At 39.1% G+C, this 15,962-nt stretch overlaps 1 protein-coding gene across 5 annotated transcripts in view; it reads left to right on the top strand.

Annotated features, from left to right (window-relative positions):
• Window positions 1-442: 442 nt before the first annotated feature.
• Window positions 443-15,962, top strand: part of itga7 (integrin, alpha 7) — a 43,539-nt gene continuing 28,019 nt past the window's right edge. For 2 of the 5 annotated variants that reach the window (XM_026306869.2, XM_026306870.2), the window contains exon 1: window positions 9,928-10,461. In XM_026306869.2, the coding sequence (XP_026162654.1) occupies window positions 10,244-10,461 (218 nt within the window). In that variant the 5' untranslated portion in view covers window positions 9,928-10,243. Of the gene's footprint in view, window positions 851-1,151; window positions 1,309-1,470; window positions 1,503-1,600; window positions 1,635-9,927; window positions 10,462-15,962 lie in introns of those variants that run through there. The other 3 variants (XR_003295692.2, XM_026306867.2, XM_026306868.2) reach the window with 3 other exon arrangements.

Genomic DNA, 15,962 nt, shown 5'->3' with positions numbered 1-15,962 from the left:
GCGAAGCAGATTTCCTGCTGCTGCAATGAGAACTTTATGTATAGAAAAGTAAGCAGTAATAATGAATAAATGTTCAATAACATGTGACCAATTACTTGCTTTTAAGAAAATTCATAATGTCCCAATTTATTAGACCCAATTTATATTCTACATAGAAAACTTACCAGAAAATTATGGACCAATACAAAAACTTACCCAAATGACCCTAATACAATTTCAGCCTTTCAAAAGTACTGATGAAGTAACTTCCTGGAGAAAAAAAAAACACACAAGTAACAACTAGACATATTATTTTACACTGAATAAAAATACATTTTGATATATATTTACTTAGGGCATGGAGCAAGGTGTTGAGACAGTTAATCAAAGCAAATTTGGGTTGGATGTATGACCATGTTACATCTACCACCCACTATATTTGTCAACTGCAGAGGAACAGAAAGTGAAACTAAACGTTCCTGTGGTTTTTCTTCTTTTTTCCATGCCAGTGGTAGAGGAAGATTAGACTGAGACACCATAATGAAACATATCACTACCGCTGTCGAAATACTTTGCTGCAAGTAAGGGTCCTGTATTATGTAAAGGTATTCAGAGCAGAACATATGAGCGTCTAGTGTATTGTATATATATATATACATATTTTTCCTAAATTAACTCATTGTACGTCTTTCATATGAAGCTAGGAATGCGGCTGGTTTACTTACTAAAGGGCGGGACTGACAGACAAGTCAAAACAGTTGTCTTATTACAGTGAGAGCCACTTCTTATTCAGATATGGCAGTTATGGTTTCAAGCGTCTTGTCCAGTCTTACATGTGTTCTGTGTGTGATCCTGCTCCCGGCTGTATGGGGTGAGTTTTATTCTGGCATTTATTTAACATTTTTAGGGTCTTATGGACTTTGCTCAGTCGCATGCTGAGAATCCTGTGAAGTTATGTCAGTTAACAGTTGCTATTGTGTAATAACAACTTTGATTATACGTCTCATTGAGACCACTGGGACTGATCTTTGTTTGGAGCTCAAATGCACATTTATGTTTAAAGCCTCCTAGTTTAGCTTTCAAAGTTATCTGTTCGTGTTGTAGGCCTAGTGTCTCTGCTTATCTGTAACACTCACTACTTTTTAACATGACCCATTTTTTCTATCTTGCAGCTGATTACTGTACCAGCTACTGGCATAAGGATAATTTCTACCATGACACTCAGCAATGTGGCGATTGGTACTGCTGTGGAGGCTGTGACAATAAATACTGCTGCCATGAAGAAAAGTACCGGATAACTCTAGAAACCCAAAAAAGCTGCCCTGCAAGGTGTGATCCTGCTTTAAACCAGTTTAAATAGAAATCCATGATAGTTGCAGAAAATAAGTCTTCTACAGCAGCACTTTATTAATTAGCAAATTATTCCCGTGTAATAATGATGTTTTAATCACTGTAGGCGAATCCTTAAATTGTTGTTTTTGTTTTCTTTAGGCTTAGCTCTGAGAACAAACTCCAACAAACTGGTATGGTTGTGGGAAGCATCTTTGGGTCTGTTTTCCCCATTGTCATCTGTGTGACTCTCATCTTCTGCTGTGTGTCTCCTTGCTGCTGGTGTTACAAGAAGCATCAAAGACGACGCAACCAAGGGCAAAACAGTAAGACAGCTCACAGTTTAGTTTGTGCAGGCAATCACACTTTAAAATTTATGTGTGCAAGTGTTTTTAGATACAGTTAAAAAAAGTTTGATAGTTTAGGAAATACACTTATTCACTTTCTTGATGAGAATAAGATGAGATGAGATTGATAACACTCATCTGTACACTAAGCCTTATGCTGAATTTAAATGATATTGTTCTATCTCCACAGCTTGTCTTTTTTTTTTGTCCCTTCCTTGTGAACATGATGCCTCAGGAAAGCCTTGGGGGAATTTTGTCATATTTGGCACAAATGTCCATTTAGAGTCAATGATGAACTAATTCCATTTTGTTGGTCAAAGGTCACTGTGACCTCATCTGTCCCATTGTTGTGAATCAGAATCAGATTCAGGTTTTTTGCCAAGTATGTTGGACAAACAAGGATTTTGACTCCGCTACAGTGGGTCTCAATGTGCTTGTCACAACAGTTAACACAATATGTACATAGATTAATCAAATATAACTCGGGGAAATAGAATAGGATACAAATAGAATAGGAAGGCAAATAGAAATAGAATTGGAAATAGAAATAGAATAAGAAGTAGGTCAAATCCAGAGAGTAGAAGAGAGTGTGTGCTTCTGAGTGAGTGTTGCATATTTGCAATATTCACAATTGTTATTCACAGTTATTGCAGCAATTACAGTTATTGCACTTGGACAGTTATTGCACTGGGGGTTGTTCACAGTGTTCTGTTGTCAGACAACATGGATTAAGTGTTGTTTTAAGTGTCCAAACACTGATGCACAAACAGAGAACAGACTCGATGAGTCTCCTGTAGAACTGTACCAGCAGCTCCTGATGCAGATAGTACTTCCTGAGTGTCCACTTCAGGTCCTGGGAGATTGTGGATCCTGGAAACTCTCTACTGCTGACACAGTGCTGCTGAGTTTGGTGGGGGGGGGGGGCATAGGGGAAGTAGGGAAATCTACTGTCATCTCCACTCTTCTTAGGGTGTTAATCTCCAAGGTTGCTGCGACCACACCACTTGTCACCATCTCGGATGAGACCGAGTGTGACTGTTGTTTCGTTTGTGAACTTCAGGAGTTTAATAGTTTAATAGAGGGGTCCCCTGAGGTGCAGTGATTGGTGAAGAGTTAAAAGAGAAGTGGGGGGAATGGAGTACGCATCCACTGGGGACTCCTGTGCTGACTGACCAGGTGCTTGATGGGGTTCCCCCGAGCCTCACCTACTGCCTTTGGTCTGTCAGAAAGCTTGTTATCCAGTGACAGGTGGGGGCTGGCACAGTGAGCAGGTTGAGTTTGAACCGGAGGATGTCTGGGACGATGTTGTTGAATGCTGAGCTCAAGTCCACAAACAGGACTCTGAGATGGAGATGGATTTGCAGGATGTATTGCAGTGCCATGTTGACTGCATCCTCCACTGACCTGTTTGCCCGGTAGGCAAACTGCAGGGGGTCCAGCAACGGACCTGTGATGTCCTTCAGGTGGGTCAACACCTGGGACTTCATGACCACAGATGTCAGGGCGACAGGTCTGTAGGCATTCAGTCCAATGATGGAGGGCTTCTTAGGAGTTGGGATAACTGTGGATCATTTAAAGTAGGAGGAGATGTCACACAAGTTCCACTGACGTGTGGAAGATATGTGTGAGGATGGGTGCCAGCTGGTCAGCGCATACTTTCAGACAGGAGGGTGTCACAACATACAAACAAAGCATCAAGAGCACATGGCTGATGCAGTCATCTTTACTGGTGCCATGAAGATGAACTGCTTAGATATATGGTGGTAAAAGGTCAAAGACCAAGGTTATGGTGATCTCATGTTTATTCCATTCTTTGAATGCTATATGTCAGGAATACCTTGATGGTATTTCTTCAAATCTGGGGGTCTCATATTCAGTGGTGTTGTGCAGTCTAACGTGTGTCAAGTGTAACTTGGCAGCAGGCATAAAGCCACAATGTGGTAATTCTAGTTTAACCTGTAATTACGAAAAGCCTCAGTCCTGTGACTACAAGTTGGAGGCAGCAATGATATTTTTCATTTAGTAAAAGGAACTAAAGACATCTGAATGGCGTGATGGCAGACTGGCTTCAAATGTGCCACTGCTGGCAGCTACAACAAATCAAAATCCAATATTGAGATAATAGATTTGGGTTATATTATAGTAACTATACTGTTTATTTGTATCTGGTTTCACCTGGTTGGATTCAGGGGAATGTTTGCTGCTCTTGCCATTGGCAGAAGGACATAAATCAAAGGAAAATCCTCTGAATTACTCAATTCATAGCAAGAAAGCAAATATTGCCTTATATTTCCCAAAATGTCAAATATTTTCTTTAAAGAAACAGTACAGTGTATCATTAAATGGGATTGTCAGTTATTAGGCAAATTAAAAAGTTTTTAAACCTAACCAAGTCTATGATTTTATCCAGTTGTGATAAACACCGCGGTAGTCCAACCCCAGCAGCCACTCACCCCCTCTGGATATCACCTGCCCTACCCAGCCTACCAGGCTGTACCTGTCCAGCCTGGATATAGAGAACCACACATGCCAGCAGCACCACCACCTTCATACCTGGAAGCTAGTAAGTTATTTCCTGGTATTTGTAACCTTGGTAATGCTGTTAACCTATTACTAGTACATTTTAGTCTGATTGACCTGGAGAGTATAAAGTTCATTTGCTGGGCTGAGACCAACAAATGGGAAAGGGAGGTCTCATAATTGGATATACTGACACTAACAAAAAAAAGAATAACACCAGGGTGTTTTTTATGGTTATTGTTACAGGCCAATCAGTTGAACACGGTTTGTCAACATACTAAATGTTTTTTTTTGTTTGTTTGTTTTGTGTGTTTTTAGCTGCTCCATCTTATTTTCCAGTTGGGCAAACTGAGGGGCAGCCAGTATACCCCGTCCAACCTCCTGTTCAGCCCTATGCACCATCACCATATTCAAGTGAACTTGTACAGCCACCCTACAACCCGGCTTATGGCATGCATGTCTAAACCTGATAGTTTATATACTAAACAATAACTTCAATTCAAAGATCGTTAGCCTTCAGTAGAAAGTGCTGCTTTGTCAAATTTGAATAAAATATATTTGGATGAAATAAAGTTGAAAACTTTTAAAAGGAACTGGGAGAAATACATATAACAAAACACACATTTCAAGTCACGAAAAATTATAAAAACAAGTACTACAAACACCTTATATATGGGGAACATTGAGTAAAGATACATTGTGAGTTAAGGCAATGTTTTTTTGGAGGATTTATTTTTTTCAACACAATCCTGATTGATTGAATTTATGCAAATATTACTAGAATCAGTTTTACCTTCTAGTAAGCACTATAAATTGTGTTGGATAGTTTGAACTGTTTAGGTTATGATGAAATGCAATGATGCAGTATTTAAAAAAAATCACATGATACAGAAAAGATAATAGCCTACAATAAAAGTGTGTCTGTGACCTTGCCTTGTCATGTTGCAGAGTGTGATGAGTTGTGTGTTCATCTTTCTCCTTTGCCATGGACTGGCATTCCATATCTTTATTTTACTAAACATGGTATAGAATATGAAAGCTCATATTTTATTCTAATAAAACTATATATTTCTCCAAGCTACAGTTCAAAATGCATTTTTTAACAAACTCAAACTGCCACTAGAGGTCACCTCTGGCCCACTTTTATTCATTGTGGAAAAGGGAAATGTGGGAAAAGCATGCGGGTGATACACAAAGTTGTTATATTGTTTAAATGTAACACCTAAACCTATGATTATAATAATAAGAGTCAGATTATGACCACGCATACTTCTTGCTCTTGCAAAAATCACATATTGATGTATTTTAAGCACTTGATGCAAAAGATGCGTGGTTGGTTGTGCTTTTTCATTTATAGGGTTTAATTTCAGTATTAATTTAAGTATGTCTGATGTTGTGTAACCTAAAGCATCTCTAGAGATAGTGAAGTACAAGTCTTTGGCTTCCCAGCCTAAGTAAATACACACAGTCCTGCTCAGGGACACTTAGAGTATTAAAACTTACTTTTTAGCCTGACATCTTAAGCCCCATGTGTGGTTGTACTTTAAGAAATGGATGCAGTGAGAATAATATGGGGTTAATAATGCCTATGGTGATGTTTGCTTGTTTATGGTATTATAGGACACATACACTAGTTCTAAAAGTTTAAGCAGTCATATTCCACTCATAGATGCTGTTTTTACTTATGCTGGTTAACTAGATTTGTAATGGTTAATTAACATAAAGACTGTATGAATGAACGTATACATAGAATTTGATTTATCTTTCCCTGCAGACAATTGCAGATTCAAATGATAATTTTACTATAATCTCCTTTAATGTTGTCATTTCGTAGATTCAAGATCTGCTTTAAACTTTAGGTAAAGAATTTGGAAGGATTATCCAGAAAGTTTTTGTCCCGTACTAATTACTGAATCTATCTACAATAAATATTCACAGTCCACTGGGAAACCAGCCTGCTAACCAATTAGCCTAACCAGTTAGCTTTTGTTAAAATTATTAACATAATTATGTTCATTCACATTCATATTGTGTGATTCTGTGACAACAGAGGTGAAGAGAAAATCGCAAAACCTGCATTAACCCATTGACACTGTTTTCATTTTGAAACATTTGACAGAAAGAGCTCAATGAAAAGTCCTACTGTAGTGTGTACGAAGTTAATCATTGCCGTAATACACAACAAACAAACACATATACACACAAACACATACACACACACACAAACCTGTTTCATAATTGCAGACATACACTGTTTATTTAAAATTCTCAAAAAAAAAATTATCTTAAACCAATATTCATCCTTTAGCACAATTTAACCATTCAGCATGTGGTTAAGCAGTAGCACAACTGCAGTGCAGCAAAAGTGTTAAACACTGTTTATGGCAGCAACACCTGAACATACTGCACAAATATCAACTCTAAGAATACAAATTGTTGCACTATGAAATCCACCTCACTCCCAACACTACCTAGTCTTTTATCCTGTCAAAATAAAAACATATTATATGTTTTCCCCAAACCCAGCCTTTCTGTGTGGAGTTTGCATGTTCTCCCTGTGCTTGTGTGGGTTTACTCCGGGTACTCTGGTTTCCTCCCACAGACCAAAAACATGCATGTTAGTTTGATTGGTGAATCTAAATTGCCCATAGCAGTGAATGTGAGTGTGTGAGGTTGTCTGTCTTTGTGTGTCTATATGTGGCTCTGCGATGGACTGGTGACCTGTCCAGGGCGTACCCCTGCCTTCCACCTGAGAGAGAGCTGGGATAGGCTGATTGACCCTGATTCAGGAAAAAGCGGGTATAGAAAATGGATGGATGGATGGATGGATGTTTTCCCCAAAGGTTTGATGCGCTAATATTAAATGTGTCCTAGGAGTGCAAATGGAACACAGATAGCGTACAACAGTTAACCCTTTTTCAGCCTACAGTCAACCACTGTCCATATTCCACATCATTTGCAGGCAGGCTTATAGACTCCAGAGGGTTAAATGGTCAGAGTGGGTGTTCTTGAATTTAATCCCGTAATAACCAGCACCACCCCTCTTATAGCATCCTGCACTATCCATTAATCAATACAGTAATAGTGCTGACTGCGGCAGTCTCAGTCATTGAAATGACTGGTGGCTAAAACAGGAAAAACCCTGACCATGCCCATACATACTGCTGGCTGCCTACTGTCTAAAATAAACTTTCTCCTTGAAGTGTGGCTCAGACTGCTAATGAGCACTTGTGCCAGAGTCATGGGCAAAGTGGCAGATAATCTTTACAGCCAGTAATCACTACTGTTTTCTTTCTTTACATCTTTTTCTTCTTCTTGTTTTTCCTTCCTCTATCTATCCAGATGATTGTGCTTTGTTCTGTCTGAAGGCATTCTTGTCTGGCCTTCTGCCCAAGCTGCCATTAGAATGTTTTCAGTATTTTCTCGACATCCCACTCCATTCCTCTCTCAGTTTTTCTTTTCTTCTGCTCTGAGGAGTCCTCTGTGGTGTTTATACCTCACATCGAAGCTGCCTTTCAGACCCAAAATGGACAGGGTCAGTGTTTCTGAATATTAGGTTCAAACCAACCTTTTAATCAAGTTTTAGATAACAATATTTGAAACTCTTCACTGAAGCTATGAGCTGTGCTTGGGAGCTGACAAAGAACACATAATCCCTAATGTCTGGCCAATATGCTCCAAAGAGATACAAACATGCTGAACCTTTCCTCATGCATGGAAGTGCAAAGCGATTTTATTTACAAGTTAAATATATTAAATCTGCTCTAATACCAGGGATAAGTGATTACAAGGTTTCAACATTATTTATATTTGACCATTTTATTTTTTGATTACTTAGAATGGACACAAAAGACTGAACTACAATATGCTGCTTTTATTAGCGGAAATGGCATCATGGCTCTTGTGATGGACATGTTGATAGGCTGAAGCGACAACAAGTACTTTGTTCTGGGCTGAAATAGCTCATCTATCCAGTATTATCAAGTACTTGATGGGTTGCAATGACGTTTTGAGCAGACCTCTATGTCCAGAGGATGAATCCTAATGACAGTTGACCTTTGATGATCTTTTTCCTTTAGCGCCACTAGCACTGTGGCATTTTCCAAAAATGGACTGCCATTAAATTTGGTTCATGCCTCCCTCACGACTAGATGTAATGACTCTGTTGACCTTCTTTTCATCTACTGGCAGCAGGTTAAAACATTTAATGTTTCCAGTATTTTGGTTTGTTAACAAATACTACAAAACCACTGAAGTAACTGTAGACTTTTGCTATCAAAATACAATACAATGTTCAGTGTTGTCACATTTATAATAGTGTGTTGAGAAAATAGTGTGTTCAGAAAATCAACAAAAATCTGACTTATATGTTACCAAGAATAGAAATAACTTCAATGTAATTTTGAAATGTGCTTACTAAAGTGCTGGATGAACATTTCCTCAGACTATCCAAAAACATAATTTATCCTCATTGTTCCTGGAACTTGGTATTTGATAGTATTTGATGGTAGTGCCCAGAGACAGTGATCCATGGTCAGGCTAAGTCCCCCTTAATGTGCAAATTTTGTAAGGGAACTTTCTGCTTCATTGTCAACACTCAAAGCTACTTCTCAGATGGATTCTCAGGTCACAGCTAATAAATCCACCACAGATTTAGTCAACTGGTGTCTCTCTGAAGGAAACCAAGCCACCTGGGTATATACAGTTGCAAGAAAAAATAATGGAGCTGTGTCTAATTTCCTGGTTTCTGGCCTAAAATTGGCCATGAAACGTGAGCTGATTTTCACCAGAGTCACAAATATGAACACAATATTTGCAAGCTGCTAAAATGGTATTAAAGACTTTCATGTCTTTATTCAACACACCGATCACAAATCTCATCCTTCTAGACAGCCAAAATGACACTAGCCCCTCCTAAATGGGAAGGTAACTTGACAAAAACTGCAAGAATTAGGCTCTGCTAGAAATGATGCACACTAAATATTTCACCTGTTTGTATGCAACTGCTGCGTGTGAGGTTTATTGCGCAGAACAGTTGAGGTGATGCACTGACAGCTGCACACAGACCGACTCAAGAGAAATCCACTGGATAAAACAGCAGCTGTGAGTGTTATCTCCCAACATGGACACAAAGCAGAGGGAGCATAACTGACAAACTGACTGTTTTTCTCTGTTTGTTGGACAAACAATTGTCTTTGTTAGAATACTGCAGTTTGCCTGAGTATGTTTCTGTTAACCTCTCTCTGCCACAGCTTATGCCTTTTCAGAAAAGCTAAAGGTCGGTAATAAAGTTTCCTGGGTCACTGTGGACATTGCCTCCCCTTTGTTTCCCAGCTCGCTGCCACCAGAAACCAGATGCTTTCAAGCTTACAATCTGAGAATAAAAAGGCTTTTATTGATTTTTTTTTGTCAACTAGAGTTTTGCCTTTAAAGTTTGTGCCTCTTTTTTAAAATTTTTTTTTACCCCTTTTAAACTCCTCACATCTACAAGCACCTGCAGCAAAGAGTGGCCACAGAGGGAGGCACCCCTGGCCGTGTGAACTACACAGATAAAACAGTCTGCTGTCGTTTCACCCTCTCTCTCTCTATTCAATAGCCTCCAAGTATCTTGACAACCTTGCCTGGTATTTTGGCAGCAGTCCCTTGAGTGTTGATGTCAGCTGAGAGAGGGGAAGGTGGGAGGAGGGTCCAGGGACTGAAAGAGAGAGGGGAGGGGGAGGAGTGAGCGGGCTATTCAAGGCACTTGTCCTCTGTCTCCCTCTGAGCATAGAGGAGGGGGGAGGCGCACATGCATTGAGAGGACCGCGCTCCCACACACATACTAGTAGCGGCCACATTTTCACAGCTCTTCAGACTGACAGCAGCAAACGGAGTTGAGAGCCAGCACGGGAGGAAGAGAAAGACAATTGGAAACAAGGGTGGCATCCACAGAGGAGAAGAAAGAAGAGGAGCCCTGCATAGGATTTGCCCATTTTTTTTTCTATTTAGCTCTCTGAGATACATAAAAGGAATCTCCCTTGTATTCCTCTTGAACTGAACTTGCTCTGCTAAAGGACCTGCACTGCATTATGGCGGCCCCGTTGGGACACAGGAACACTGTCTCCCTCTCATCCTGTTCCTCTCATCACTGGACTCCCCTCCTCTGGGTGCTGTTGACCCTTTTAAGCCAAGTGTGGGGCTTTAACCTGGATACTACTCATACTCTGCACAAGTTGGGAGACCCTGGCACCTTTTTTGGTTTCTCTGTAGCACTTCACCAGCAGCTTACCCCAGAGCCTCACAGCTGGTGAGTCAGTGAACGCAGCACTGAGCTTGTCCTGTGTCCCCTGTGTGATTTTAACTCAGTTCAATTGTGTGATATCTTGTATTTGCACCTGCTCCTCATACAAAATGTTCACCTGCACTATAGATTTTAATTTTATGGCAGTAAAAGCCAGAATCTTGGTTGTGTGTCAGCATTTCTGTGATACACCAGCCCTCAGATCTGCTAAATCATTGCCACGCTCAAAACTCTGAACTGGGAGCAGGAGTTTTAGCATGCTTGTGTAAGCCATGTACAGTGAAAGCAGCCTGTGCCTGCAGTTAATAGAGGATGATTTACAGTAAGCAGAGAGTGGATAAGAGCAGGCATGCTGATTCAGCTGGCAGGCAGAGATTTCTCTAAATAGAGGAAAAAGTTTTTTTGGTTATTTTCTCAGAGAAGTTCATGTCTAACAGTGAAGATCTTTTGATTGGACATCACACTCTTGGTGGAGAGGATGTATCTAAATGCGTGTGAAGTGTGTAGGGATGTGTGTATGTGTTAATGGATGAGCTAGAAATGCTTGCATAAAGTATGTGACTGTGTGTCCTCTGTTCTGCTGTGTGCCATATGCTGTTTTTGTGTTTTGCTTTTTATGTGACGGGAACAAGACATGCTCCCATCCTGCAGAAATCATGAATAAATTATAACCACAGGTCTGCTTGTAAATCTGAAAGTGACTATTGAATGACTATAAATAAGGAGTAATTTACATCCCATCCCTTTTTTTTGATTAATATCGAATAAAGGGAATGTAAATATCCAGATACAAAATCATTTTATATTGCAGTAAGAACTGTTTGGATAGATACTGATAACTTTATTTTCCACTACATGTTCTCCCAGCAGTTATAACCATTATATATGCACCTGTGAAGTACTTAAAAACCTTTGGTTAAATAGTTATTCAAAGCCTTTGCTTAGCAGTACAATGTGAAAGTACCCAATTACATGTACAAATCTTACTTAAAGGTGCAGAAATACTATGATCGCAATGTAGGGCAAGAATGCAAACAGCCTCTGTGAGTATTGTACTGCTGAATGTATGCTGTGTATTGTAGTATTGGATTGATGATGCAGTTGTAATTAGCATTTTTCTAATGTACTTGGTTGTAGTGTAGTCCAAGCTATTAACCTGCAGCCCGGGTTCCTGTTTTGGAGCGCCAGTTTTAACTGTTGGCTCCTCAGTTTACCCACACTGGAGTCATCCTGTCTCCTGGTAAGACCGTGGGGGGGGGGGATGACATCAGCATTCAGGCACACACAGTAAGTCAGAGAGGAGGGAGACTCATGTCGCCCTTTTGAAACCTGCTCATCGTCCAGTGGCATTTCTGAAATGTATTTTAAAAACAGTCTATGAGTATTGTATCACTTTTTGCTTTGGTGTGTTATAAAGTGCAACAGAGGGAACAGTCCTGAGGAACAGTATGTGCTACATAAGGAGAGTTTGTGCCAGGACAATACTGTTAGTGTCAATAAAGTCAAGTGCTGATGTGATACTTCTCCTGGAAGAGAATGGAATGAATAATGCTGCTTCCAGTACACTGTAACATCACACTTCCTTTTTGCACAGATGACTTTATAGTGATTTCATCCCTGAGATGACTTTATAGTGATTTCATCCCTGAGATTACTTTATAGTGATTTTAACCCTGTGTCATCACTAACTGCATATGCACAAATGACTGCAGCCAGGTTTTTTTAAGTAAGGCAGTGTCAAAGATCCCCCTCCTCATAAATACACTAACAAGAAACACCAAAAAATTCAGTGAAAAAAAACCTATTTCCAAAAAACCCAGTTTCAATTATTTAATTATTTGGGTGCTCTCAAATATTTTATTGGTTAACTGCTGCACTACAGTATATTGTATTGTACTGTAATGCAATTTACAAATCAGAAGTTTTTTTTTGTCCTGTGAAAACTGTTGTATCCCAACGCATCAGCCTTTCATGAGCTTGAGAAAACCAGCTCTATTTTCAGCTTTGTGACATGTATTTTTCAGGTACGTGTTCAGTAGCTACAGAGAAACTATCACTAACTCAAAAACAAAAAGTACACTATTCAATCCACTATAACAGCAATATCTGGCTCTTAAGCTGCTAAATGGCAGCTAGTGTAACTGTGTTTATCTGCTGGTGTTTGTGCTGAGTGGGTATTTCACTGAAAACAACTGCCTGCTGTATTAGATAATTATGTTATGGCAGGTGGCTGTCCAAACTGAGCCTGTTTCTGCTTGAGATGATTGTGTTGTGATTTGGCGCTATACAAATAAAACTCAATCGAACTGAAGTGAATTGTTATAAGATTTGAGGGAGTGAACTGAATGACTGAAAAGAATTCATTTGTTATTATAAAAATGTGGCTTAATTGATTTTATATGTCTAAATTCAATTATTGGCTATAAATAAATCCAAATTGAATAGCCTTTACTGTAACTGTAAAAATCCTCAGTTCTATGGCCCCAAAACCTAATAGTGATTTCATTACCACTATGGACCTACGGAGTTCATTTTGAGATTATGCTACTGCATTCTCAGTTACAGAAATGTATTATTCACATAGCAACACAGCAATTACCTTTCCTGTCTGAATAATACATTTCCATTAAGCTGTATGATTGTCTCTTTCTGTGTTGCTGTGTTTCAGTTCAGATCAGAGTTTAATTTCCATGGTGCTCCTACTCTTATCTCTGCTCCTAACTTCTCTTCTGGAAGTCAGTTTTGATACAGTTTGCTTGAAACCCATTGTAATTAGATGCTACTGACTCATTTTCTCTTTGTATTATGAAGTTTTGGGTTACTGTCACCTGTAGCAATATTGTGTTGATCATTGTGTGTTATGCCACCTGATTCAATAATGAAAATGATATTACTGCTTTGATGTACTGCCCTGTGCTCAAGAGTGCATCACATGACTCAAATACTTAAGTGCTACTGTAGGGCAGCTTAGTCACACCGGCACACTTATAAAGTTTCACCAGATTCTAATGGACTGAACAGGTAATCAGCAGTGGGTAGGGCAGGGATAGTTGAAAACATCAGGGGGGCACCACTGATCTAGCAGGTTCATCTAATGAATGGCATTTTGTTCAGTTTCATAGTATTACCTCAGTACAGGGTTGTCATTGCACTAAACCTTACAATCTCTTAGCGCCAAAAGCCAGAGTTAAGGTCAAACCATGCAACACACTGGTCTCATATTAACTGATGTGCTGTAAGAAGATACTGGACAGCTACATGTTGGGAGGAAGTATATCTCACTCAGACAGGCATAAGAGATTCAATCAGGCATCCTGGACTTCTTTAACCACCCCCCCCCTTTTTTAAAATTCTGTCTTGGTTGTTGTCGTCCTCATGCAGAGCTGACCTCAGCTGCTGCTGATGCCAGTCAGAGGATGGGTGGTATTTGAGTCAAGTTATGTGTGTGTCTACTATTTATACTGTTATGACAAGTGCTTCTGCTAATAGTTGACTGTCTAGTCAAGACAGGAAGCCCCAGGAGCTTAATCCCTCCCCCATCCTTAAAAAAGGTTGATTTGATTGTATACTGTAGTAAATCTGTCAAGCAATATAGAACAATAAAATACACTAGAGTCAATTCCAGACTCTTCAAAAAAAAGGGATAAGACAATTCTGTCCTTACATTTTGAGTCCACCTTTAAAATCAATTGTCAGTTGTTGTAAAGATTTCACACAAAACCACAAATGTGATTATGGCACCAGATGAAAAGTCTGGGATTAACTAAAGTGACTAAAATTAGATGTTCTGGGTACCATGAATGTCTGTAGAAAATTATAAGACACTTTTAATATTTGCTGAGATATTTCAGATTAATGGTGGAGGAATCGACTGGAATCCCTAGAGCTAGTGTGGCAAAAAACACCCTGATCCACTGTCTATATTCAGCATGAGCTGATTCTGCATACTGTAAGCTATGTATGTCATACATCAGTGCACTTAAAACAGACTCATGACAGTATGATATAGCACGAAGCTTTCCTCATAGATGCTGAATTTATAGATATATAGATCTATAGTTAGTTTAGTGCCACAGGCATTTAAATCAAACTGTCCAAACATACTCATACTGGCTAGAAAACCTCCAGCCTTGCTTTTACATCTTTTCTTTATATTGATCTCTGCCTCATGATTTAATGTAAAGGGGTTTTCTCTTCAGAGTGCTTTCACAAAGATGGGGGAATGCAGTTCTGCTTTGCTGCTATGATGTAGGTTATTGTGTCTTGTTGAAGAAGGTCTACATGGCCTTGAAAGCCTCATATTGTGCATTAACTTTTCTCTGAATGCTTTTGTGTTGTGTTTTGATTTTTGTAAGTTATTTCCTTTTTTTTCTCATTGGAAAATCAATACATTTTCAGCATTTTTTAAAATTATTATAACTCTCCTTGTCAATCTTTTTTTGTGTGAGATAACCCCACATCACCAGCAACATTGTGATTGTTATGACTGTCATGCTGATTCAGTAGACCTGAATTTGCCGTGTTGCATTCACGTTAACAGTGGACCAGCTCTGGTGCATTTCTGTACAGGAAAAATCAGTCTTACTGGCACGTGTAGCCGATATAAGCCCAGGCATCTAGTCTGAAGCACGGTTTCACTGGCTTAATAAGAATTTAAAGCAGAGGTTTCTGGAGCTGAACAAATCCTCTCATTAGGCTGGAGGTTTGATTAACACAACTTAAACACAGAGCAGTGCATGGTAGTGATTTTTGGATGACCTCCAAAAGGTTACAGAGATTACAAATGAAGTCCAATGGAAAAGATAAGAAATACAGCACTGTTTATAGCTAAATCAGTAGGTGTTGGCATTTGTATTAAAACAATAGTTGGCATTTTGGCCAATATACTTATTTAGTTTCTTAATGAGACTTAGTTGGAGAGTCTCTCGAGTCCATTCCCCTTTGTTTCTGTATGTTCTGGCTTATGCCACCATATTGTTATTTTAGCAGATTATGCTAGTAAGATTGCTAGTGAGCTTGAATAGTAATAGGTGGAGGATTTTTTAAGCCTTGGACAGAGCCAAGCAAGATGTTTCTCTGCATTTCTGTATTTACAATAAACTCGTGGTAGCTTATTTTTTCTGTACAGACATAGTATTGATCTGACTTTTATAATGAAAGCAAATACTATAAGCATAATTCCCTAATACTTTACACTATACCTCTAAAGTCTTTTTATGATTGACAATTCTTACTTTGTAGTTAAATTGTGAAATATTTTATGGGTCAAACACAATATTCTGTGCCTTTCGCTGCCATGTCTTTTATTTAATAGACATACATATATAAATGGGTTTACATAGGGCCGAGCATACATTCATATCACAAAGAAGAATTTCTGGTAGCTAATTTACATCACAATAGCCAAAGCAGCTCTTCTGCCTGAGCTTGAACAGTTGAAAATGAACCTTCCCCTTCTCCCTCCCCAATTCAATTCATGGCTTTCTTTTTCTCCCCTTTTCAGTTTG

Source organism: Mastacembelus armatus, chromosome 5 (genome assembly GCF_900324485.2).
Source record: "Mastacembelus armatus chromosome 5, fMasArm1.2, whole genome shotgun sequence".
Taxonomy (NCBI): Eukaryota; Metazoa; Chordata; class Actinopteri; order Synbranchiformes; family Mastacembelidae; genus Mastacembelus; species Mastacembelus armatus.
This window is presented reverse-complemented; position numbering and strand designations above follow the sequence as displayed.